The sequence below is a fragment of the Lytechinus pictus genome, chromosome 17, assembly GCF_037042905.1.
Source record: "Lytechinus pictus isolate F3 Inbred chromosome 17, Lp3.0, whole genome shotgun sequence".
Lineage (NCBI taxonomy): Eukaryota > Metazoa > Echinodermata > Echinoidea > Temnopleuroida > Toxopneustidae > Lytechinus > Lytechinus pictus.
This window is the reverse complement of record NC_087261.1, coordinates 8,698,402-8,725,927: the sequence shown is the minus strand read 5'-3', so window position 1 is coordinate 8,725,927 and position 27,526 is coordinate 8,698,402. Positions and strand designations below refer to the sequence as shown.

The window sequence follows — 27,526 nt, the reverse complement described above, 5'->3', positions numbered from 1 at the left end:
CAAGTATGTAAGATGTATGATTTAAAAATGTCTAATCTTAATAAGATGCAAATAAAGTACTCAACAAAATCAAGTTCCTTTGGCAGTTTTTTTGTTGTTATATTCATCTTAACCTTTTCAACATAATGAAGCAGGCATAACAGTCAAATTGACTCCAATCCCATCAATCTCTATAAGATTTAATATGTGGAGGATTGGAGTTGGTTTGTAGGTATGACTGCAATAAAATGGTATAGGCCTACACATGACATGTATAGTACCAAAGTTAAGACGCCACAAAATACTCCTTTTTTTGCATTTCAGCCATTTCGATACCATATTTTGGTAGAGCATGATGCAAAACACTACCAAAATATGGTGGGTATCGTACCATGGGGGCCGTAGAAATGACCCCATGAATACATAATTAGCCCCATTGAGGTCAATGTATTATTGGCCTAGTTCTAAATATTAGGAATCAGGCCAATACATTGACTTCAATGGAGCTAATTATGTATTCATGAGGTCGTATCTAAGGCCCCCATGGACCGATTCCCACCAAATTTGGGTTGCAGGTGTTTTTCATCACGCTCTACCAAAATATGGTTTTGAAATACGCTGACATGCAAAATTGAAAATTTATGACATCACACTTCGGTACTATAGAAGGCAAATGAATTAAAACAAATTTACAAAATGTATTCTATACAATATTTACATTCTTTGGTGCATAAAAGACTTGCGGGAATATTCATAAAATTTCTACACTGATAAATATAGTCAAAGTTTGCAAATATAACTAGATTGGATGTTTGGACCCACTGAACGGAACCGACATCTGAGATAACTAAAAAAGGATGGAAAAGGGGATACATGTACAGTAGGACAGATGATTTTTTTTTCCCAATCTGAAACTTATATGCATTACATCAGAAAAACAGCATGCCACCATATATAACATTATCAAAGACAAAATTTATCTTCAAGAATTGTGCGTGACATATAGAAATAAAAAAGACTGATCTGATATGAAAATAGGGCAATTCCTTAAAATATATACGTCCGACCCCCTAAAATGTGGGACCTTCATGAAATTTTCTGTCTCTGATTTCTGGTTCTTATGTAAGTCTGTAATGTTCCCAAAGGACCATGACTTGGTAAATTCATAAAGTGAAGTAAAACTTGAGATAGGTGGGGGTCGAACGTACAAAAAGGTTGATCATTTATGGAATTGCCCTACTGTATCCATCAACATGTACAGTGTAAAAAAGGGAGAATTTTACCTTCTCAATAATCCAAGAATGAGTTTAATAATTATGCAATTAAAAAAAATCATGAAAACACAAACAACTTCAAGCCTTGACTTGAATGATACAACTAATTTACATATGTCTTGCCACATTAGATGCTGTATAAAGTTGTGAAATTGCATATTCACATTAAGATTCAGACTAATTTATTCATCTGTTAGGCAATATATTTGCTTTGCATTACGAATAAAACATAATACATGGCAAATTACAGTAACTTGGCCATACTGAAAGGCATTCTGTCAACCTAGGGAATGGCACATAGATGTAAACAAGCTGACAATATTAAAAAGATACAGGGTGACATGTGAAGGAATATTGCATTCAAGAGATGTGTGTGTTTGGCATGCAAGGAGAAAGATGGTACTACATAATGCATTCCGACATTTCATTTCATATTGTCTACATTAAAACAAAAAACAACCTCCCATCTGGAATGTGAATCATAACATATTTCCTTAGCTTAAAAATATGACAATTTTAGTCTTATTTTGAATTAATTATACAATTTTTTTCTCCATTTTTGGGTGGCCTGATATAAAAACCAGTGACTTTTTAATTACAAATTGTCATCCACAGCATTCTCCATTTTCAACAATTTTAAGTAGTCTCGAGCTATTTGCAACAAGGCATGAAGAATGTCACCTGCCTCTGTAAAATTGATTTTGGTACATGATGTCCCACCAGCTATGTATACAAATTGATGCCAAGTTTAGTCACACTAGATGAATAGACTAAATAAATCCTAAGAATCATGTTGTTAATGGAGCTATAAAGCAATATAAATAAACCATACACTGTACAGTATGTACATGTATCTTAGCACTCACAAAGTTATTATTTCAGACATTCCTGCACAAAATGCATGCACATCCTCCCCTCCCTGGGGAGCGTTCCAGTCAATGAGGTGCACACAATCCTGGACAAAGGACGATGACTTTCAATTCCTACCGGGTACCCATTTAGCACCTGGGTGCAGAGTGGCAAAGGGTGGATTCACACTAGGCTGGAGTGGATTTCAAACACACCTCTGATTACAATGAGAGAGGCGGAACCACACCACAGCTCTTCCAATCAACAACTCTTCCATTTCTTAAACATTAACTTCCGAAGATGTAGAAAAACACTGCATGTAGATAAAATACCTTGCTCGAAGGCATAGTACCATGGCTGGGTTTTGGATACTTGCCAAGCTTACGATAACCCTTATTGTGCTAGCAACATATGCCCCCTGTGCCAGATTTTGTTGCAGAGGTACACGTAATTACTATGCATGTGTGAACATGCTACAATATGTGTATTTGGCACAGCTTATAGATCACTGTACAGAGCTATGGCAGCTTTAAGGGTTAGCAGGAGTTAACACCACTGATAGACAACCTCACTGGACGAGATGGAATGCTGCTAATCCTATTCATCCCTACTTGAGCTGATAGTCGTCGAGAAGGATGGCTTGTCTAAGGATTCCCGTTAATATGAACTCCGATGAGACCACAGGGATACCAGCCTTACGAGGTCCCGCCCATAGCGATTTATCTCCATCACATGACACTAGTACCAACTGGGGGATGGGTTTGGTAGGTAACCTGGCAACATACTGCAAAGAGAAGTAGAAGAGATATGAAATAAGCTACATGTATAATAATAATGTGTCTTTGGTACTCTACGGACTGGATTTCGCACGTTATAAATCATATTTGAATAATACCTATTGTTAAAATTATTCTGCTATTTAACCCTAAATAGGCTGGGCTAATTTGGGAGATCATACAGCCAGTATCAAAAGCCAAGATTCCACCCCCCTTGCAATTTCAAAATGGGCTAGATTATATAGGTTTAAGCATAAAAAAAGTAAAGAAAAAAACAATCTTTATTGACATAATTATACAGGACTGGTAAATTTACAGGGATGCCAATAAGAACTGATTTTGAAAAAGAACATAAAAATGATCTAGAATGAGCCTTTTTCCACACAAACACAAAAAAGTGAGCAAGGCATTTTCTCCCTTCCACTGTTTTTGAATTTTTTTCTTCTCTTTTCTCACTCCCTTTGCAAGTATGGATTGAGAACCTGAACTAAAGAGACTGTTTTATTGCCGAGAAGTTTCCCTTTTATCTATCACTTATTTCTGATTTATAGCTGCTTTGAAACCAGCTGGAAAATAGGTGAATTTGTAAATTTCTCTACATGAAAAGTACTTGTTCATATTTGGTAACATAATTATTGCAATATGAATGTAATGAGTATAGTGAATTAATGTGTAATCATTCAAGTGGGTTTACATAACAAGACTACATTTCTGAGAATGATGCATTATGGGTAAGGAACCTGGCCAGACATGAGCAGTTGAGGACTTGAGGTGGCTCTTGGTTTGTGATTGCTTTAAAGGATTCTGTACACAAAGCATTAACCCCTCCCCAAAAAATTAAGTTATTTCTGCACAGCTGGTTTGCTGTTAAAGTCTGGCTAAACACCTTTGCATTTTGGGTTTGTGTTCTGCTGCGAATTGTCTGAACGAAGACAAACACAGAAAAACGCAACATAACACGATGAAGCAAGCTCATACGAGGTCAATACGCAGACAACACAGAGGCCTTGCATCCTACATTGGATGTTTGATTTTTTTTAAACATCTGCAACTGAACGTAATCAAGATCAACACGAGCAAAGACGAGTGGCGACGAGTAGATGCAAGCAACAACAAGCAACAGCGAGCAGCTTTATGCAGGCATTACACAGCGTTAGTGCTCAATTCACCTCAAATTAACTGTACTTCGCTTTAGCTTGCATCACCTCGCTTTAGTGCATGCAAGTTGCAACTTTGTACAAGCTCTGACGACCTCTTAGGCAAAAGATTGATTGCAACCGAATATTTTGCTGCGTGTTGCCGTTTTTGGCTAATGCAGCTTAAAACACAAAGGTGTGAACTAGGCTTAAAGGAAGCCATGAGAACCAGTAAGATTGTTACCTCTCCTCCGGCACATTTGATGATATCCTTCATCTGCTGAGGGTCTGGCTTGACACCAGGAGTTACATGTAGTTTGTATCCGTCAAAGAGCTTGGCTTCTTTTGCTTTGTCAAGGGACGTATTCAGACTAAAGCTATACTGCCTCTCGGCTGCCTTGTCTTTAAGCTGGTATGGACTCGGATCTATAAAAAATTGAGAGATAGCAAGGGAACCTTTATAGCCATCTTGTCCAATATCAATTTATTCAATATACATGTTTCAATAGGGATGTAGTTGAGGGATGTAACTGAGGCTGATAATTCTGAATCAAGAGAACACTGGGGAAAACGTTCTCCCATAGACTTTTACACGGACGAGGCCAAGGCCGGCAAAATGTGGCCTCGAATATATCCTTAAGAGATATGATTGATATTTTTAATTGATTTAATTTATTTTTTTTTACATTGATTGCCCAACTGAATACAGTTATGTGTAATTGAACAATTGATCATATTTCTTTTGTTGTACAAGGAACACATTTATCAATGCATAAATTAACTTCTAAGATTAGACATAGGTAGCTGAGGTGGTGGGCATTTCATAAAGATGTTCGTAAAGTCACAAATGACTTTATGCATGACTGGAATATGTTCCTAGATCTCCAGGCAGCTACAGTTGAGGCCAGAGGTTTACATACACCCAGGAAATTAAAAGAAAAGTTGACACTTGCCAAACATCATAAAATTTACTGTATCTTATAAAATATTTGTGCTATCATGACTAATTTGATATCAAACAATTGAGTATGTCATGCCCCTTCATCACACTGCTTTGTCATCAGGAGCTGAAAAATATCTAGGTGTCATTTTTTCTCAAAAAATCTTCATATTTTAGACAAATCAAAAATAAAAACTTGACAAAAACATTTCATATTTGTGCTAGTTACTTCTAACACAAACATTTCAGATTACAATTTTTTGTTCAGTGGTGACATATCATGATAGAAAATGTAATATAAACCATAGATTTGACATTTATATATTTTTGTGAAATGATGTTTGAATATAAAATAAACAATAGAATACATTTGGCACTAATATTAATTTTTCTTTAAAGAAAATTCCACCTGAAATATACTTTAATCCCAATCATGTGAAAGAGCTTAATATACTTTTTCATTTGATACCGAATTCATCATGGTAGTATTTATATTTCTGAAGATAGAGTAAATTTTACGATGTTTTGCAAGCGAATAAATTTCACTGAATTCCATGGGTGTACATGTAAACTTTTGGCCTCAACTGTATGTAGGGATATATTCCCCAAGACAAAAAAGGATCACCAGTCGTGTGGAAAGTGATTCGTAACTCGTGAACAGCTTTATAAAACACCTACCTGTATATCTGTAATGATCACAGTAGAATTGGCATTAGTTAAATCTTTTTGACTTGGTGCGAAATTTTACTAGCAAGATAACAACATAAGTTCTGGTGTGAAATAATGATTCGGTTTAATCATGCAGACTCTTCGGAACTACATGTACACTTTAAAAAAGACATACGTAAGTCAGCAAACTATATGAATCTCACCAACGAATGCCTTCGCCTTCATAGAAGCTTCGAGCCATGTTGGTTTTACGATGGCAATACCACGGGCCATTGAGCACAAGAACTTGACGGTCCTCCGGACTTTGTCTGTTACCAGATGAGTACAGTCGTCTACGGAGTTACCCAGCTCTCCTCCCAACGTGGTTACAGCCTGCATACAAAATTATAAAAAATAAACAACTTTCTTAACTAGCATTCTTGACAACAAACCACAAGATCCTCAACCTCTAATCGTACGCTAGTTCCAGTTTCAAAGAACTAATGGGGGAAAAAGGCCTTCGGGTCATGGGCCAAAAGATGGTTCAGTCATGATTTTCATGAATTGTGACCTTTCCTCGAGAATGAATCATTTACAAAATGTTGCATTATTTTGGAACCACGTACCTGGGCATCACAAATTTGGTCTAGATGAACACGACTGAAGAAAGTAAAAAGTCAGCGAGTGGAGGGGTTGATTCACAACCCAACATCTATGTACACACATTTTTTTTATTAATTATAATGCTTATATGTTTGTAAATCCTTGACCTGTGAAGGGAGAACCTTCAAAGGGAACCAGTTTCCTTCTGGCTATCCCTGGCAACGAGTCAATGAGTCTTTCATTTGTCTTCGTATTTGTATTCCTTTTGCCAAAAATAAAATAAACAAACAAACACAAGTTAGAGATTTCTTACCTTCTGCCACGAGTCATCCATGACCCCTGTAAACATGACCTTTGGTTTGTTTTCACCACGTCTCTGCATTGACCTTCTCGCAGGGCTGATAGAGGGCGATGACACAGCCGTTTGCCTGGATCTCTTGGCTGCTGAAGATGGGGAGGAGGTAGGTGAGGGCGTGAGAGACGTGGCACCTCTCTTTCCTCTTGACTTGGCCTGCTCAAATGTGAATACAAAAAACAGTGATCAGTGGATGTTTCCTTCAGGAGTTTTGTTTAGGGCTGTCAAACGAATTTCTTATAAGGACAGTCCTTCTGCAATTACATGTACACAATGTTTGATGACATACACTGTATGCTTAAGTTACAATCACATATCAATTTAATAATAATAATAATTTGTTGATGAGTTTAAAATAATTGTTGTAGATCAGTGTAGTTAAACAGTATCATTCATTGCCAAAAAAGCAATTTTTTAAATGTAGGTTTGAGCTTATTATGAATCAGGAGAAAGTCAATATACAAAGCATGCCTGGTAATGACAAATCTATTGGGTTTGCAGGTCAACAATACTTACTTTTCAACAGCACTAGTGTTATTGATTCAAACAATGTTTCAAACGAATCCATTCCACTGACATAAGTACATATCAACTACATTAATACATGCATGTGTAAATTTCAAAATGTGTTAATAAAGGCCTATTGTTTGTCTGTTTGCAAGATAAAACAAATATATATTTAAAAAACGAAATATACAAGAAGCTCACCACTTCAGTACTCTTGGCTTCTTTGCTCTGTTCATCTCTTTCGGCATCTTTGGAAGTTTTAGCTTGCAACGCTGCTACTGCAGTTTGACCCCTTCTTGAAGTGGGAGTAACCACGCTTTTCTCAGATGCTGCTGCATCCTCTGCAGGTTTCTGTCTCCCTCTTCTTCGGCTCTCTTTGGCATCTTCTTTCAGGTCTTCTGAGATCTCTACCTTCGATGGGCCTTCAGAGGTTTTAACTGCTGCGGCCAATCCTCTTCTCTGCTTAGGAGTGGCCATGGTCTCCTCAGCTTTCGAATCTACAGCTGACTTTGTGGCAAGAACTTCTTGCCCCCTTTTTCTACTACCTCTTGTATTTTCTTTAACCGGCTGCTCTGATCTTTCCTCTTCTGCTACTTCCTCCGTGACCTTCGCTGTTGATCTTCTCCCTCTAGAACTGGTCTGAACCGTCTCAGACTGTACTTCTCCTTGAGAAGAAGGCGATGGTTCTCCTTTTTGCGTTTTCCTGGAAGGTCTTCCAACAGCTTTGGGGACAGCAAACACACCAGCATCGGCCTCGTCTTCCACTTCATGCTCTGATGCTGCTTTCTTTCCACCGTCTTTACCTTTAACTTCGGAATCAACAAACCTTGCAGGTAATGTTCTTCTCCTTCCACTTTGCCTAACATTAACCTCTGTAGTGTCTTTAGGAGAACCTTCCTGACTTTCACTCGTGGCATTTCTCTTCCTCTTTGAGCCAGTCTCCTGCGATTCTTTATCTTCCCGCATTGAAGCATCTGCAGAGACATTTTGCTCACTCTCACCAGAACGTTGAGCTTTTGTTTTGCCTCTTTTACTTGTTTTACCTATTTCAGACTTAAGTTCTACGGCTTTTATATTTTCATTTCCTTTAGGGTTCGTTTCTTGAGTGTCTGGTTTGGCCTCTTGCATAGCACCCCTTCTAGTCCTTTTACTCTTCACCTCCTCCTCATTCGTTATGCCCTTCTTTCCTCTTGTAGATACACCTTTCTGACTATCGTCCTGCGAGGATAGCTCATCTCCTTGTGTAGATCTTTCACTTCTCCTTGTCCTGCTACTACTCTGTGTTGATGGCCCATCTACTTCTGTAACAACAGTTTCTGCAGCTACTCCTTTTTTCGCTCTACCACCAACTTTCTTTTTACTCTCCTCTGGAGGAGTAATTTCTTTTTCAGTTCCTCCCCTTTGTGATTTCCTGATGCCAGATGATGACTGGCTATCAGGTTCATCAGCAACCTTACTCCTCCGACTCCTCGTACCTCTTGTAGGTCTTGCGCTGGGTTTGACTTCATCAAAGTCCCTTATACTTGATGCAGTAGAGGATATCGATGCAGTATCATCACTATCACCATCGTCAACAACTTCTGCAGTATTCTGTAGCGTCTTTGTCACTACAGGAAGAGAGTCATTAGTTGACTCACCACCTCCAACACTCTTTTTCCCTCTCTTGCTACCCCTAGTGAGTTTCTTCCCTATCTGTACAATAGTTTTTAATGCTCTTCCTGCTTTACTTCCTTCAGACCCAACGGATGAGATGCTGCTATCGGATAGCTTCCTCTTATCATTGACCTTCGACTCCTTGCCTGATGAAGGCCTTGGGTTCTCTTCATCAAATTCCTTCTTCCTAGTTGGTTTAGCATCAGTCACAGTCAGCACCCCATCAACAGTATCTTCCTTCATTCCCTCCTCTACCTTACGCCTTCCTTGCTTCTTCCCCCTCTCTGCATTGCTTTCAGCTTTGTTCACCATGGTTGAGGAAGCAGATGACTGTTCTAAGGCATCTGCCTTCCTCTTTTGGCCAGATTTCATGGCTGCTTCTTCTACAGCTTTGGATCTTCTACCCTTTCGTCCAGAAACAACATTTTGAGCCTCTTTCACCTCTTCATCTTCCTTCCTCTGCGACACTCTGGAACTGCTTCTCCTACTTCCTTTGGATGTTGACTGTTCCTCATCTACCCCAAGGCTCTTACTACCTTTAGCCTGTCCTCTAAACCGAACACTGCGTTTCAAAGGCTCAGTATCTCCATCAGTTTCCTGGCTACTTTCTTCATCCTCGGTAGATTGAAACATGACTCTCCTAGCTTTTGTTGCTTTTCTGTCTGGTGTATTTGGTTGTTTCAGGCAGGATCTTGAAGGCGATTGGGTCTTGAAGACTGGAAATCTGGAAGAAGTGGGTTCATCATCAGCATCTTGACTATCAGGAACTTGCTATGAAAGAAAAAGAAAAACCAAATGGATCGGATGTATGATTGATAGTCAAGTTTAAAGCCAAACTGTTATGAACATTAAGATCTATTGATATCTGGGGACTACTACTGTTGACCCTTCTTGTGCTCAATAAAATTCAATTATGCACAATGCTGGAATAGCAACAGTTAAAGTCCTAATCAAATTTTCAAAAATATTAAATTTGCATTCAGATGCTTACTAACAAGAATATTAATCGATATTGATAGCATTTTGATTTTGGGTCATGGGAATAAAAACAATTGCACCAAAGACATCATTGTGTGTCTTACCGTGTTACCGCCCTGCATTCCATAAGCCTGGGTGCATTCTATTTCACTATCGCCTGTTTCCATGTCAACATCATCTTCTGTGTGATACGGCACAGTTGGGTCCGTCTCATCATCATCACGCGAATCAGGTTGCTTCTCTTTAGCATCATCAGCTTGAGTGGATGGTATTACCATGGTAACAGATGATGGCATTTCCATGGTGACTGACGATGCAGGTGTTGGTTCTTCTGTTGGCTCATCCTTGTTGATATCACCATACCGCTGTGTAGCATCAAGGCTGGTAACATTAACTTTGTCTTGGTCAGTGGGTGTCGTCTCCTCTGAACCTTCATCATCTGAGTGACCTTGATAAGGCTGTGTAGCCTCAATGTCATCTGGTCTGGAAGGTGTCTCATCTGCGCTATCACCATCTGGGTGACCTTGATAAGGTTGCGTAGGTTCAATGTTACCTGGTTTAGACGGCGTATCCTCTGTGTTGTCATCGTCTGAGTGACCTTGATAGGGTTGTGTAGCCTCAATGTCAGCTGGTCTAGAAGGCACCTCAACGTCAGCTGGATTAGAGGGCGTCTCATCTCCAGGAGTCTCATTAGTCCTGTAATTCAAGAAATATTCTTGAGAGGTATTCCCCATGTCATTGTCCAACTCCGTGTTATCGTCACTACTGTGTAGTTGTGGTACATTCAGTCCGTCTCCTTCTGAGCTGTCCGTTCTATCCTCGCTTCTATCCTTCAAGATTTCATCATCTTGATCAATCGCTACGGCAGCCATCTCATCTAATCAATGACAACATAAAAGGAATACTATCAGTATTTCAGGAATAAATGTGTTAAAATCAAATGTTCAATTATGGTGTAATGCCCCTAGTCTGGACAGTGCCTGCTGTTTATGCATTTGCATATCTACATGATTCTATTCAAAGAAAACAATAAATAACCACAAACTTTACACAGATATTGCCTTAAATACAGATTCCCTCATTCAGAAACTGTATTGTGTGTAAAATGAATTGGGGCACAGACATTACCTTTTTAATCTAACAAGTGGAGCGCCTCTGGCAGTCTTGCCTGCATTACGCGATTCAATATAGCAGCAGTGCTGTCTGTAACGACTGTATAATAATCATTCACAAAAACACCATTTATATCATGATAAAATACTACGTTCACTGACCATAAATGACATTTGACCTTAATTGTGTGACCAACAACTTGTGCAAGATGATCAGTGATACTTGATTACCCGAATGTCCATATTTTATAAACTAGATCCATAAACTTTCAAAGTTATGATGGCAATTAATTAAAAAAATACCCCAAACATAGCCAAAGTTCATTGACCTTGGTCATGTGACCTGAAACTCACGCAGGATATTCACTGATGCTTGATTACTCTTATGTCCAAGTTTCATGAACTAGATCCATATACTTTCAAAATTATGATATTAAAAAAACTTAACCTTGGTTAGGATATCGTTTTGATTCCCCCAACATAATCTAAGTTCATCGACCTTAAATGACCTTTGACCTTGGTCATGTGACTTGAAACACAGGCAGGATGTCCAGTAATAATTGATTAACCTTATGTCCAAGTTTCATTAACTATATAGGTTCATATACTTTGTACATTAATGATGTCATTTCAAAAACTGAACCTTTGGTTAAGATTTGATATTGACGTCGCCGCCGCCACGGTCGGAAAAGCGGCGCCTTTAGTCTCGCTCTGCTATGCAGGCGAGACAAAAATGACACGCCATGGATTATCATGAGAACTCTTCAAATATTGACAAATACTATCAACAAAAACTTTTGATTACCTGTTCATAGATTTGTTGTTGTTTTCATTAGTCAGCCCACCTGTGATTTGTATAAGGCACCCTACAAATGTTTTTTTCGTATTAAAGAAATTCATAATTTCAATAATAGTGCAGACATAGGGCCCTCTTTGTATACGATTTTGAACCTGAACCGAAGCAACATTTTAATTAACAAAGTGATAGAAGAACTTGAAGAATTTCAAACTCACCAACTTCACTTGCTCCTGTGACATCAGCTTGAGTGTCAGGAATCATACTTGGATCTTCAATGTCTGTCTCTGAGCCTGAATCCGAGACTATACTGTCACATATTTGGGTAGGATCATCATACACGTTTCTTGTCTGAAATTATTAATCACAAATCCTGAACTCATAAAATAGGACTAATTTTGCTACATTTTTCCCCCATTCCATGAACTGCAAAAGCAAGATTAATTTAACCCTAAAATGGCCGGGGGGGGGTTGAATCAACCCCCCCCTCCACATTTTCTGCGATCATTCCGCCGCGCGAAATTTTTTGACCGCGCCACTCGCAGAGTTTATACTTTTAAGTCTCGCGCATCTTTTGAGACCAAATTTACGACGCCCGGGTACGTGGTTCCCAAATTACGCAACATTTTGTAAGTGCATGTAAGACCAAAAATTGTTCCAAAACGTGATTTTGTGTACAAAGTCAATGCAAATTGAGTTTTCTCATCTTATTCATAAAGATATGATTATTTTTACTTTAAACAGCTGAAAGCAATTGATTTTAGCATAATTATGCTTCAAAAAGGTTGTGCAATAAATCTGGTGAAAAAAACAAAGAAAAACAAAAGGTTGAAAAACAAAGAAATACATAAGAAATTCATAAAACAATAAAATACATAAGAAATTGATTTCCAAACCGAAGTTTTTTTCAATTGCCATTGTTAACAATGCTACAAAGAATATTTTTACCAAAAATTAGCATTCTAGGAGCTTCATTTAGTGAATTAGAGCAAAAAGTATGATTTATGCATAAATTAACATAATTAATTCATATAAAATAAAATCTCATTATTTTGGAAAATTTTACCATACAGCCTTGTAGATTACATCGCACACTACCAGCGTGCAAATTTTTGTGGCGCTCGCGCGATCGGTGGCCGAGATCTCAGGGGGGGGTTGAATCAACCCCCCCCCCAGCCACAGAACAGCCAAAAAAGCCCGGCCTAGTTAGGGTTAAGAACTACTCACATAACTGGAAAACAGACAAATCATTTTAAAAGTGGCCTCAAAATAGGGGGCTAGATTATTATTTTTATGGAAAGGCCCAATAGCTTCAGCCCAAAATAGGCAAATGAATTCGCAATTAAAGGTTACATTTTAGCATACACATGTGTATGAAAACTGCCTTCATAATCATAATGCCAATTTCAAATGATGGCAGCTGATGTTATTGTTGACCTTTTTCCTCAATTAAATAGCACAAAATTAACTAAACTCTTGTATCATAATAATGGCAAGGAAACTTGGAAATTCACAGTAGTGTTTGAAAATCTGCAATATTACAAGAAATGCCAAGACTTTCAAGTATTCTTTTTCAAATATCAAACTACATGTGTATCATTATCTTCTTCAACACATCCAAGTAAAATGTGAATCACACACACCATTTCAATTCTGTGAAAAGTGACAACTATTATGAGCTACTAAAATCTGATTGGCTAAAAAACATATGTGTTAGCTCAAATCACTACAAAGACAACTTATGACACCCCCCATGAAACACCTTGTAAGTGACTTTCACAGATATATTTCATTTCATTTTATTTTTTTAAATATTTAACAAACAAATATAATTTAAGTAACATAGTATGCATAATTTTTAAAACAATGTTATTTGAAAAGTATTTTTGTGAAACACTATTCAGTCTATGGACATAGACCAGGGTTCCCAGCTTTTCAAGAAAACAAAATTCCCCGATATTTCCCTGATGAAGTTTAAAATTTCCATGATAATTATTTAATCCCATTCCCAGTTTCGCATGCTTTCTAAGTTGTTGCAGTGAATTACAAGTAAAAAAAAAAAAACACTGAAAAGCCACCATAACCAGTCATTCAATGGATGATGTTTTGATATGCAACAAAATATACATGTAAGAGTCTGACTGACTACCATGCTTTTGACTTTGGGACCGATCAATATTCCCTGATTTTTTTCCTTCATTTGAGGCATTTCCCCCTGATTTCAGGTATTTTTTTACGAATTCCCTGATTTTTCCCCGACTGGAAAACAGTAAAATAAATTTCCCTGATGGGCTGGGAACCCTGTAGTCAAAGTATAGTTTTAAAAAAGATAATTTTCACAAAGATGCAATAATGAATAATTTTTCTACCTGTTTGACTGGACTGTCATCTATATCGCTAGAATCTGCAGAGGAATCGAGGACTAAGGTCCGGGTACCTGATAGAAAGAAAATAACGTATAAATTCAGAGGGATGTGGGGAAAAACAAGGCCGTCACAAACAATGACCATATGAATTGAATCATACAAAATTACCGGTAGCCGTATGAAAAATGTTGTTATTTTAAATGAAGGAGACCCTCACAAGGGCAAATGAGAAATTCAACAAGACAGGATAAATTACAGAATTATGAAAAAAAAAAGAATTCCCCTCTATTTGAAATTTATACAAACTCTTAACACTCGAGTTCCATGCAATGATTAACTCTTCATATGCCTCCGACCTCCACTTTTCACTTCATGTAGTACTCAAGCCATATTTTGAGGCATTACACCTTTTTTATGAAGCACAAGACAGAAGTGAATTATCTCAGGAAGGTCCTGCAAGATGTGCATATAGTGTCATGGGTTTGATGTATATTTCAAGGATGTTCATTATCATATCCTACATACATTAAATCCTATTGGTTCAAATAGCATCACATGACCAAATTTATTTTAAGTATGATGTTGCGTGACACAGACCTTGATATATTTTGCGCTATACCAATATACTGACGTCATCATTTAAGAAAACTGGATATTTAGCTATTCTCTCCAGCGCAGTGGTCAGTATTAAGCTGTCTCTCCCAGGCAAGTCCCATGACGTGTCAGCACAGGCACTAATCCATGTTCTGCTGAGTGCGGTGGAGTAGTAAAAAGTATGTCAATTAAGTAAGTAACCGGACTCTGCAAGCTCAGCGTGTAGATTTTGGTTCTAATTTATCAAAAGTAGGATATAAAACAAATGTAGTAGGTGTTTCCTGGGAAAGCATAGTGGGAATTATTAATCCTCGGTTGGTCTGGCAATGCTACTATTGTTCCCTCGGGGGAAAATAGTACTTGCCAGACCAACCTCGGATAAATAGTCCCACACTATAATTCCTCAAAGCCTGATATATATGTACATGTATATTATATTACTTTCCATAATTTTAAGAAATATCGAGACAGATGCTTACATTCCTTAGGTGTACCCTGCTGTCTTGAATCGTTGAGTGCTACAGCTTGGGTTGGAGCTTCTAGTATACTCTGCCTGACATCATCATCATCTATATCTATAATATAAACACAGGAGAAATGTAAGCACAATCCAATCCAATCCCATAGTCAATTGAAATAGCACCTTTTCCTTCGGTCACAAAGCGCTGCACACATACACTACTCCATGTTTGGGCCATTAACACAATAATTGAACACCTCAGAACACTCTAGCTATAATAATAATAATACCCAATATTTATAACACACTTTTCCCAAATGGCCCACAGCTCTTACAATTTCATATTCATAAAAAAAAAAATATACAGAATGACATACATATAAAATGAAGGCAGTTGCCTAGAACAAAAAAGTTTTAAGGACTTCTTAAAAGATTCAACTGTTGGGGATTGTCTTAATGTGAGATGGAGTTTGTTCCATTCCATTGAGGAGGCAACAGTGAGGGTTCTATCTCCGGTTTGTTTTTTGTTTAGTTGGATATATTAATTTAAGTGGGTCTTGAGAGGATCTAGTTCTTCTACGTGAGCTGTGTTATCATCAGCATGTTCAATCACTTTGTGAAGGCAGTTCTCCTACAATTCAGTGGAGATGCGAAGTACTTGGCATTAACACTAATATTTTGAATGACTGAAAATGGGAAATGTATATCCCTTCCAATATGCCCACTTACCTGTATCAGAAGAATCACTGTGAGTACCATAATCAATGGCCTGTGTTTCTAGGTTGTCGACTGCTAACGTTGCCATGTTGTCAACAGCTTGTGTCTCCATACCATCGACAGCCTGAGTTGCTTGGTAGTCAACAGCTAATGTTGCCATGTTATCAACGGCTTGTGTCTCCATACCATCAACAGCCTGTGTTTCCAAGTTGTCGACTGCTAACGTTGCCATGTTGTCGACGGCTTGAGTCTCCATACCATCAACAGCCTGTGTTTCCAAGTTGTCGACTGCTAACGTTGCCATGTTGTCGACGGCTTGAGTCTCCATACCATCAATGTCCTGCGGTTCCGGGCTGTTGACTGCTAATGTTGCCATGTTGTCAACGGCTTGATTCTCCATACCATCAATGTCCTGCGGTTCCGGGCTGTCGACTGCTAATGTTGCCATGTTGTCGACGGCTTGTGTCTCCATACCATCAACGGCCTGTGTTTCCGGGCTGTCCACTGCTAAGGTGGCCATGTTGTCGATGGCTTGTGTTTCCATATTATCTACAGCTTGAGTTGCCATAACATCAACAGTTCCTGTGGGAGATGTATTCAATAGCAAAACTACTTAACTGTTTCATACAGCTTGACTGGTAACAGATTATCTAAAATATCCCTTAGCTAATCTAAAACAGAGCATAAACTTAGACAATGGGTATCAAAGCCCAAGGGACATATAATAACATTTGAATATGGACTTACAAAACAATGATGAAGATACGTGTGTTAGAAAACAATGAAGACCTATAAAGACATATTCACTTTTAGAAGCACTCAAATAATTGTATACTGGTATGGGCATTTACAGAAAGAAAAGCCAAATGATTCTTTGGACCTGTAAAAGGGCACCAAAGCCTTGTAAGGAAAATATGTTATAGGGGAGATTAGAGAGAACTAGTCCAATAGAGAGGCCCATAATCAACTGGGAAGAGCTAGAATATCATATAATGCAAAAAACTGCAGTGGAAAATTGAAACCATTATCATCCCACAAAAGGTTTATGTATGATATGAATTATTCTCACCCTCATCACGATCACCATCATCATCATCATCATCATCATCATCATCGTCATCATCAACATCACCACCACCATCATCATCATCCTCCTCATCATCATCATCATTCATAACCATCACCACCACCACCATCATCATCATCATCACCATCATCATCATCATCATAATCACCATCATCATCATCATCATCACCACCATTACCATCATCTCCATCATCATTAGTTCTCTTATTCTTCAATACTCACCATTTTTAATGCATGGTTGTGTTGGCTGCAAAAAATCGTTTATGCTGAAGCTTGATTCATTGTCATTCTCATCCTTTATAGAAAAGGGGTAGATAAATAATTGTATGAATGAAAGAAATTTAGACATATAAAAGGGAAAAATGAATGATGGATGAATGAAAAACAAGACCTTCCCATGAATAAAAAGACAAGTGGAATGCCTCTGACGGTCTAACCTGAAACAATACGCAATTTTACATGGTTTTCATGGAAGATAAATAATTTTTCAAAAAGAGAAAAAAGTCCTTTGATAAGAAAATCCTAAATACTATGACCTCAAATGACCTTTAAACTTGAATAGTATTATTTGCAATATCCACCGTTTCATATAAGTTTCCTTTAATGTGTCATTCTTTTAACAATGAACAAAATATAAATTCTTATCAAAATTAACTGATCTGACATGACCTTTGACCTTGACCCAGTACCTGAAATTACTCACGTCTAATTTCTGATACCTATTAGTAACCATCATATCAATTTAACAAAATCCTTACCTTTGGTTATGAATATGACACACAATCAAACTAAAGAAACACCCTTGAATGAGTCATTATTTTTATTTTGTCTGTTTCCATAGTTTCCCAATTTTATATCTTTGTTGTTCATTCCGGCCCATTTTATTTTCCAACTAATCGGCCGTGGGATCAAAGGAAAAGACGGATGAAAAAAAAAAACGGAAATTGCAATCAATCAGAAAAATGAAAATGGCGGATTAGCTTTACATAACAGAGATTTGATGGAACTGCTCTCAAGGAAAGGTATTATTTAGAACCGTCTACCCACCTCTTTGCTCTTGTAATCATCTTGATCTAAATCTTCAGAATCTGGTGGTTGAAGCATCAATTCAGAATCGGTATCAGAACCTGTATCATCATCATCTTCCTAGATAAAAATAGCACAACTTATTAAGTGCTCTAATCCACTCTGTAATAATGATAATAAACTTGCCAAGTGCTCAAATTCACGTTATGATAAAGACAATAATTAGACCAGAGTCATATGCCTGTATTCTGAAGTCGGGTTTAACTTTAACTCAGGTTTAAAGTTGTGGTTTAAGTATTGATAGCCAATTGTTACATAAATCACTAACAGAAGATACATGTATATTATATTTCAGCTCATTGGTTCTCAAATCATCCATAATTGTCTAGGAAGTACAAATAGATGATTGTCTTCACCATCGATGAATCAGGAAAGAGCACAGTAAACAAAAGAAACATACAATGTAATAAAAATTGTGACACTTTTGGCTTCCCATAATTTTAGCACAGAGTTAGACCATGGTCTAAGTTAAACCTGACTTCAAACTACAGGCCATTATGTTTAGTTTGAAAATGATTAAATGCTATCAACACACAGCTGGTTACATGTAGTTTGGACTGGCGAGGGTAAAAAAAACAAAAGAAAAAAATCTTCACCAAAAGTTGCTGCAATATGAGATTGCATCTCTCAATCCATGAAATGACAATCCATTTTCCTTGTTTCCTTGAAATTTTGATTTAGTTGGATTCTATCAAGAAAATGAAGAATATTCACTACTTTCTTGACTCTGAAAGATTGTTTCCAGTTGACGTCCCACTCAATCTACCGACATGTCGGACATGAGAGTCTACATGTGGGACTACAGTAATGACACTATTGTAAAAATAATGAAAAATTCCTCCCCTATGATATTCAATAAATCCCAAAATCTATTTTATTGAAGAATTCTTGTTATTTCTTTTGTTTCTGTATCATCAGTTGGGTTACTATACCCACTTTAATGAAAGACTTTCCAGTCTAACTTCGGACTAATAATTTCCCACTATTCTTTCTCAAAGCGTTGTATATTTTTGTAATAAATGGGGGAAGCTGCTTGCATATGACATTACAAATCTAAAACTTATAAAATTCACAACTCACTTATTCTTATTTTCATGAAACCATAACAAATATTTTTCTTTATTTTTCAACTTGTATGCAAATCAATTGTTAAATTTTCATTGTGCCAGCACAATAATAATATTAGGGCATTCTAGCAATCACTTTGCAGAGGCTTTCTATAACGCAGAGAATCTTTTATCAAAGCCCTTCATAACAAAGCAGTCTTTGTCGAAAATCGGTTAATCAAAACAGCAGTGCAGTCCTGGATTCTGGACAAACAACATATTTGCAATTTTTTGTCCAGTCCGAATCTTAAGATGATGTGCTGTCCTGGTCCACCAACTTTCGACAATGACCTCTAATCTGTCCTTTGTGATTTTAGAGGCATTTTCGATAGATTCTGAACGTTGTAGAAAATATGCTAATGCGAGGTCAAAGAGATATTGCCATGGTAACATACCCGTTGTTCTGACTGGAGAATATATTGACACTTGACATCACCGAAGATGATGACATCATCGTCTCGCAGCTCATACCGCACATTAGGTTTCAAAAACATCTGTGAATACAAATTGAATGCATTATGTAATCCAAATAATTATGTTTATAATATATTCCTGAACGAACATTTTTATTTTTTTCAAGACAATATATACAGAATTGCAGATAAATATGAAGTGCTTAGAAAACTTTGTATTTAATAATTGTTACCCAAAAATGTACTAGAGATCGTCATGATCATGAATTAGATAAACACACAGTGTATCCCTCTTCAAAACTATTTTCCATACATGCCAACCCACAAAGTCAAGGTATGAAAATTAAAACAAATCACTAGGAAATATGAGCTTCGTAAATTTTCTAATCAATACCACACATAATTTTTAACAATAACAGGAACACACAGGCTTAAAGAGAAATTCCAGTAGTTGCAGTAAACACTGATTTCATGAGAAAGTCTGTAAAACCAGGCTTGATTGTCAGTATATCATCGAGGATCTAGATCTGGTACAGTTACATACCGGTAAACTGAACTTTGTGAAATCTTGAAATCTACGCTGAAAAATGTTCAGACTGAACTTCCCCAACACAGATAAGCGCACGTGGGACAGTGTATAATTATTGCTTTGAGCGTCGGGCCCGACGCTCTACCCTAATCCTGTGCTTATTTGCTGATTTCTCAGCAATTACACAATTTCTTCCAGAATCCTTTGACACATGCGTTTTATTTATACAGACACTTTGGTGGTCATTTCATTGGATTCTGTACGAACTCATTTTGATATCGTTACCAAAACTAGCATTTACCTTTAATTTTCTATTCTTTCCCCAAAATTGGAATACTTCTGTTACACACGGAAACATGACATGTATCTGTATGCTATATCTGATCAGAGCATTCTGATTCCACTATTACCTTGCCTCTCCTTGTTTTATTTCTGCTCTCCATATCATAGATAAGATGTGAATTCCCTTGAACTTCAATACAGGCATGCTGCTTGGACAATGCCTACAGGAAGAAAACAGTTGATCATCATACTGAGTAGAAGATGGCTAGAGGTTAATCAGTTGTCACACAAAGTCGGCAAACGAGACTTACGACGTCACGGCTGCGGACCACTACCCTTCGTCAGGAAATGTGGACTGATCGCCGCTGAAAAATGTTTGAAAAATATTATCTGGACACAGACTTGGTGGATTCCCACAATCAATCAGGTAGTTGGGGATATTTATGGAAAGGTTGAGCCAGCCAACATTTGCAGTGAATTTAAGGTATGTGTTCTTTTTAGCAGACATGTTTGGTTGACTAAGGTTTGGGGAAGGCGGAGGGTCGTTAATTGGGAAAAGGTTTTTACTGAAGTTGAAAGAATTTGAAATAGTTTATAGAGTTGTGTGAGATCAGTGATATTGTATAGGACTGAAAGTGGTGTTCAAGTAATTTAAACGAAATGGGTATTCTGAGAAGGACTGAGAGAGCAATGGTGAGAGCTATGTGTGGTAGATGGGGCTTTTGGAATGGACAAGTGTTGAGGAACTTTCAGTTACCATGTACAAAAACCTGAAAATTACCATTTAATTGTGATTTTATGCATGTTTGACCCCCCCCCCTTCCAATTCGTTCTGCAACGCCTGTCATACACGTATCAAAAACTTAATTTCATACCCATTTACACAAGATCACATTTTTCTCAAAGAACTTTTTTTCTTTTATATTACTCCTTCCAATATCTCACCTTGAAAGGCATGTGGATAGAATTGCTATCATGACGACCGATGTAATTATCACCTGCAAATAAACACATAAAGAAAGCATAACTGATAACATTTAAAAAAAGAGTCAATTGCTTGTACTGCCGATGTACTGTTTGGCCAGCCGTTTTCTCATTTAATCCCATTTTTTCTTAAATCAAGCATCCCATTCTTTTTCACTCTATTCTATCATTCTATTTCATTCCACTCTTGACAACAAAAAATAGCCTACATGCATTGGCATACACTGGCTAGGACAAACAATGTATGTGATAGTCCCTTTACAATGTGTTCTTAGACATGTCCTCAAAATACATAGTAAAAAAAGACAGAGCGTTGTGGCCTACATGTAGTTGTTCAGCCTTTGAAATTTGAAGCAAAGAGCAGTACAAAGGGATGAAAAGATTGTGAAATTAATTCCTGATAATCAATACAAACTTACCTTCATAGATTGGATGTTTGACAGCAGACAGCTCTTTCTGAGCCAAAACATGAAGAAAAGCAACCTACATTGACATAAAAAATCAAAAGACAAATTCAACTTTCCTTGAATCAATCATCCAAGTCATGACTCATAAAGCCAAAGTAATGATACGTACCATAAACATAAAATTGTGGATGTTAAAGTGCTGTATAAATATTACACATTAAATCTTTGCATCATGATAACATTGTCACCAATTTCTCCTTGCTTTCATGCACCTGCCATCTTCTTTTCTCCATACAAGGTTGTAACTTACAATAAAGCACACAAAAGTCACTGTATTTTCATTTTTGTGTACACATACTTTACATTCCACAGGACCCAGGAATTAGGCAGAATCTGTGTTTATTTCAATTTCATTACATGCAGATTAATTATCATCATTCCAAAGCTACGTAAAGCCATTTAGAGTCATTTGTATTCGGTGTGGTGTACCATAAAGCTAGTTGTTAGTAATTTATTTTAAAAAGATGATCTTTTTTGTAGAAAGAGATCATGAATTCCCATAAGCTGATGTTAAAATCCGGGCCCTGTTTCATAAAACTTTTTATAATAACAAATTTGCAATAACAGTTAAAAGCCACTGAAATCCTTTGATCTTATTTGCTGATAGTAAATTTGTTATACAAATTTTGCATATGTTATTATAACAAATCTTTCTCGTGTTTTAAAGCTGGTATACAGAATGTCTACGGTAGATGTTTTGAGAATTACAGTAAGAGAATTTTGAGTATCTCGTTTGTTTGGCAGAAGAAGGGTCACAAGTGGTGCGTAAAGTCATGATCTAAGACGTGCATCTTGATTTACATATTGCATGTGACTTACAGCCTTTTTCTCTCCACTTCCTTGTTCTTGTTCACTATCTTCTTCATCAGAGAAGATGATTGCTTGTGTAGCATCCATGGCAGACCCTAATTCAGTTTACAGCTCTGTAAAGAAATAAAACAGAAAGAAAACTTGTCATTATCCTCATTAGACTGTACAGAGAATATTATTGCTTATGTGCATCTATGCTTTAGTTTTACAGTAGCTATAATGAAAAAAAATGAATTGAAAAAACAAAAGGCCTATTTTATCGTTATCGTAGCTCTGCATGCCACATGCATACGTTGTAATTGTAGAAAAATAAGGGGCTTTTAAAGGGGAATCCAGCCCTGGCCATACAATGTTGTGTTGGGAAGGAGAAAAATAAATTAAAGAGAATGGTGAAAGTTTGAAAGAAATCGGACAAGCAATAAGAAAATTATAGCTGTTTTAAAATTGAGATCACTAAAGGGCCGTCTGCACCATCCCGAAGTTTCAAATTAGCGCGCTATTTCTGATCCGGCAAATTATCCCGATCTGAAAAATCTCGAGATAGTTGGCGGTGCAGACGCAATTATCGCGCTAGTTCGTAGGATTAATCTCGAGATTGCAATCCCAAGTCAACTCGGGTTTATTTGCAAAATAGCGCGCTATTTTACGAATTATCCCGCTAATTCGTCGGTGCAGACGCACTCGAGATTGGACTCGGGGTAATTTATTCATGACGTCAGTCCATAATGCAATTCGCGTTCCACTTCCGCCTTGGTCAAAACATAAACACGTGCGAAAGTCAACTTTATACATGCGAAGCGTTCATAAGCAACGATGGTGTCCCCACCAGTGAATGGATTTTGGGAGAGACCCCGGGAGAGACCAGACCGAAGGGGGAGGCGCTCATCGCATCGACGATGGTCATATTCAATAACAACACTGACAGCAGTGTTGTCTTATTCCTTCGCAAAATGTGAGCAAATAGCATTTCTTTCCTCCTTCTCCCTCTCTCTCTCTCTCTCTGTCGTTGCCTCCTACTCCGCCATCATATTTCACGAAGAATACATCACTTCTTCACTCGCTGAGCTGAAAGGATTGTTGCATAACACCGGTTGAATTCGGCGAAAGTACTAGTGAAAGGAGTTCATTGCTTGCATATCGCGGGAAGTTATTCAAAAGCGCGGGCCGTTGAAACTCCAAGATCCGAAAGTGCGCATGCCCGGAATATCGGGCTTGTTGCCTCGCTCGAGCAGATATAGCTCCTCGTGGGATGGTGCAGACGGGGTTTCTTGAATCTCGAGATTAATCGCGAAGAGGGCTGATCGGGCTAAAATCTCGAGATTGAGCAAACTCGGGATGGTGCAGCACCGCCTTAATACTATGTAGATTTCAAATTGGCAATTGGGTAAGTAAATTATGACAAGGGGCAAGGACAACTTTCCCATAGGCCATGTACTTTATTATCAGGGATTTGTGGTTTTCTCCTAAGTACCCATTCCCCTGGGGCAGTAATCTAAATATAACCCAGGTAGTATATTGTTATATGTCCTCATGAAAGAAAAATGTAATTTAAAATAAAACTTTTGGGGAAAATGACATTTTAGCCATAATATGCATTGGAGTGCATGGAAGAGTAGTCCTTGCCTTACATCACTATGACATCCCATATGCAGCCAAAAAAATTAAAATAAAAATTCCTAACTAACCAGTCATTTCGATGGCGTGGGTTCGAATCCCACCGCTGCCACCAGATGTAGGGTGGCTACTGGAGTTAGAGTTAGGGTTCACTACACAGGTGTTAATGTTATATAAAACACAGAGAAGTCTCTCTATTCAAGGCTAGGGTGGAACTGCCCAAGAGCACGTGGCTCACTTTATTTCTGTCTCCTCTCCAAAATCATAGACATCGAATTAACATAATAATTAACCAATCAGCAATCAGTGTGTAGGCCCTATACTGTATAGTCAATGTGTGTGTAACAGAACATACAGAGAATCAATGAATTGAAGCATGTACCGGTAATCCAGGTCAACTCCATGTCTTAACAAAGAAGTGAAATTCACAAAGACTGAGCAGATGAATTGAATTGCATCTAACATTCCAACTTGTTTATAAAGAAAGTTCTCTGACCTATAGAATACTGAACTGCATCTAACCTGTACATGAAAATATAAAGTTCTCTGAACTATGGAAATAAGGCTCTACACTTTCTTGTTATTTGTCCAATATTGTTCAAACTTCCACCTTTCAACTTGTCTGATTTTTATTTGGGTTGGATTCCCCTTTAATGATTAACATGGATACCACTTGATATTCATCACAAATATCACCCAGAATAAACATGATTACTATTGAGGTTTAAGAACTTTTTACATGGTAAAATAAGGAATTCCAGTCTCCTACAATGTATACAACTCCTGTGGATACCGCTTGATATTGATCACAAAAAAATCATCCAGAATAAACATGATTACTAAAGTTTAAGAACTTTTTACATGGTAAAATAAGGAATTCCAGTCTCCTACAACGTATGCAATTCCTGTTCCAATTAAAGTGATGTCTGAATTATTACCAAGGGGAAAAAATGGTATGGTCAGTGAAATGAACCTAAATTTAATCTTGACCAAACATAGAATAACAGATGATTTACAGGCTGAAATCTAGGACAGCACTGACTTTGCTTAAACATATCCCTTATTTGGCCAATGCACCCGAATAATCGATTCAACCAATTAGATACAACATTATGGTCAAGACACGAAGTAGCCCTATTGAAAACAAAAAACAAATAGCAGGGAAGACTGATCAAGGCTGGACAGTGAATCATCTACATTGAACTAGTACTAGTAAACAATGAGAACCTAGGCTGTGGGTGTTAGGGTAGTGTGTGTGTGTGACGTGAGTGTATAATTGAGTTTTTGTCAGACGTGTATCAATCATATATACGTCTGGGGCCGACCTTTAACGTCACCATCCAAAAGACTGACCAGGGCTCGAACCTCAAACCTCTGCATCAATTTCGAACTAATTCCCCCCAAACTGCCAAAGGCAAGCTTGGAATAAGTTGGATTTGGATTACAGCCTACAGGCACACGCCATGCAACAACGCCCAGTAAAAGAGGAAAGTAATATATCATTGCGCGGCTGGCAGAAGGGCATTAAACGCACGTGAGCCCAGCAAAGTAGTCTTCGAGTAAACCGTCTGACAGTAAGTGCTTGTGCCCTTTTTACGTGTGATTATGTCATTATAACGTCATTGTACTTGTACTAGTTGTAGGCTAGACCAAAAGCTTCGGTCTCTGTTAGTGTTATGTTGGTTGTTCCGCTGAACTCCGTTGGCTCCACTCATCAAATACAGAGACCGAAGTTCTAGCGCGATCTGTACAGGGGACTCAATGGCCATATGTTTACCGGTATGTACTTTTACTTAAGTTCGGATAAAACAGGGAAGTGAAGATGCGCGACAGCCGAAGTAAGTCACTGTTTTTTCCCCTTTTTAAGTTTATTTTTCCCTGTTTTGGTGCATTTCAGGCCAAAATGGAATAATCTCTTTTTTGGTACAATTCTTTTTCAATATTTTTATGAAATAAAGACAAAAATCGATGAGCCCCGTCGAGGGGGATTTTGCATTGTTTACCCGGTACCCCTAATGCCATGGTGGCTGCACGATAGCGAGCCGTCTGTGTACGAGGAGAAATTAAAAAATGTTAAAAAACTCCTCGAAACAGACGGCTGCCAGCCATCTACTTGTAGGCAATTAATATATCGAATTTGGAAAGAGCTAGGCCTATGCTATGATACATATCACTATCAGGCTATCAAAACTATCAATCATACACTGCACTGAAAACCCCCAAAAAATTTCGGTAGAAAATGTTATTGTTGTTCTCTTTCGCCAAGTTAGAAATCTCGGGGGCAAAAATTTCAGTTTTTTTTTGCGGTACACGCACATGAATGGGACGCAATCCCTGGCTCCAGCTCCACAAGACTCTCATTGAGAGTAACTAACTTAACTAGGCCTAGCCCTAGGCCTACCTACTAGTCTAAAGCCTAAAGGCTAAAGCCAAAGGCTAATTTAATAAAAGCACACGTTCATGACGAAAGATTTTTACCTAGGCCTAGGCTAATCTTATTCTTATCAATTACCCTCACCAGAAGTTCTACCTGGTCGGAAATCTTGCCAAACATAAAGCTGTCATGTAAATAATGGTAAAAAATCGAGTGAAGCTCTGAACTAACCGTCCATGGTTGCTTGACCTGCAAACTTGCCTTGATCACTTTACTCTTTATTTAGTACCCCACACTTACGAGGCTAAAACACAATACGGTACGTATCCACCGATTTCACTCATGTGCTATTCAAATACAGGTACCAATGAATCGTGTTATTACCCGTTCACTTGTGTACATGAGAAATCTCATACGCCAGGGAATGGAAATGTCCCCTCATCACGCGCTATTCGTTTAGTTCGCGCACGCCGGTGTCGCATGATGCACGTGCGAACTTTGCCTTCGGTGATGACGTGACAACATCGATCACAGGGCCAATTTGATTAAGTTACCGGTATCGTACATCAATTGAATTTGAGGTAAGTTGCTTTATTAACTTACATGATTTTTTTTCCACATGAAAAATGAAATGATAGTTCATTGATATAGTCTACATTAATTCATTAGGTACCGGTATCAACTGTAGCTGTACCACAGGCATGACTGCCATCCGAAAGGGTCGGTGTATTTCAAAGTTTCGCCGCCGGCCGCCACCGTACCCCGCAACTGTCAGCTGTCGGGCCGGGCGCGGCCAACTCGGCTGGGTGTATGGTAGTGCAGTGCCGCGCCTGGAGCTTGGACTTGGCCCTTGGGCACGATCACGTCACGGGCCTGTTTCATGAAATGGTCTGGTAGAACCGCTCCACTCACACGTATTGCGAGGTTTTAATTTATAGTAATATTTAGTATACTATAGACTATATACGGTAGTCTATACTAACCTCGCACTCAGGGTGACCAGATTTCACAAAATGAAATACGGGACAATT

The 27,526-nt window shown here is 38.0% G+C and overlaps 1 protein-coding gene across 6 annotated transcripts; it reads right to left on the bottom strand.

Annotated features, from left to right (window-relative positions):
• Nucleotides 1-74: 74 nt before the first annotated feature.
• On the bottom strand, nt 75-27,318 carry LOC129280363 (mediator of DNA damage checkpoint protein 1-like). 6 transcript variants are annotated; one of them, XM_064112550.1, is made up of 18 exons: nt 27,099-27,318; nt 22,517-22,618; nt 21,650-21,713; nt 21,192-21,244; nt 20,375-20,467; nt 19,418-19,516; nt 17,878-17,976; nt 17,053-17,125; nt 15,756-16,325; nt 15,046-15,141; nt 13,976-14,043; nt 11,825-11,957; nt 9,803-10,575; nt 7,269-9,491; nt 6,519-6,716; nt 5,827-5,995; nt 4,259-4,440; nt 75-2,886 (listed from the first exon to the last, which is right to left on the bottom strand). In XM_064112550.1, the coding sequence occupies exons 2-18, from the start codon at nt 22,592-22,594 to the stop codon at nt 2,710-2,712; spliced, it is 5,148 nt and encodes a 1,715-aa protein (XP_063968620.1). In that variant the 5' UTR covers nt 22,595-22,618; nt 27,099-27,318; the 3' UTR covers nt 75-2,709. The 6 variants fall into 6 exon arrangements, with proteins under 6 accessions (XP_063968620.1, XP_063968617.1, XP_063968618.1 ...); XM_064112547.1 differs by lacking the exon at nt 27,099-27,318 and adding an exon at nt 26,880-27,046; XM_064112548.1 differs by lacking the exon at nt 27,099-27,318 and adding an exon at nt 26,727-27,007.
• Nucleotides 27,319-27,526: the final 208 nt, after the last annotated feature.

What these genes read in the sequence shown, in the direction of transcription:
- LOC129280363 (XM_064112550.1), bottom strand. Translation starts at nt 22,594, where the DNA reads ATGGATGCTACACAAGCAATCATCTTCTCTGATGAAGAAGATAGTGAA. An exon ending in CACAGGAGCAAGTGAAGTTG is followed by an intron (nt 10,576 to 11,824) that starts GTGAGTTTGAAA and finishes GTCATTGATTAG; the next exon opens with ATGAGATGGCTGCCGTAGCG. An exon ending in GAATGCAGGGCGGTAACACG is followed by an intron (nt 9,492 to 9,802) that starts GTAAGACACACA and finishes TTTCTTTCATAG; the next exon opens with CAAGTTCCTGATAGTCAAGA.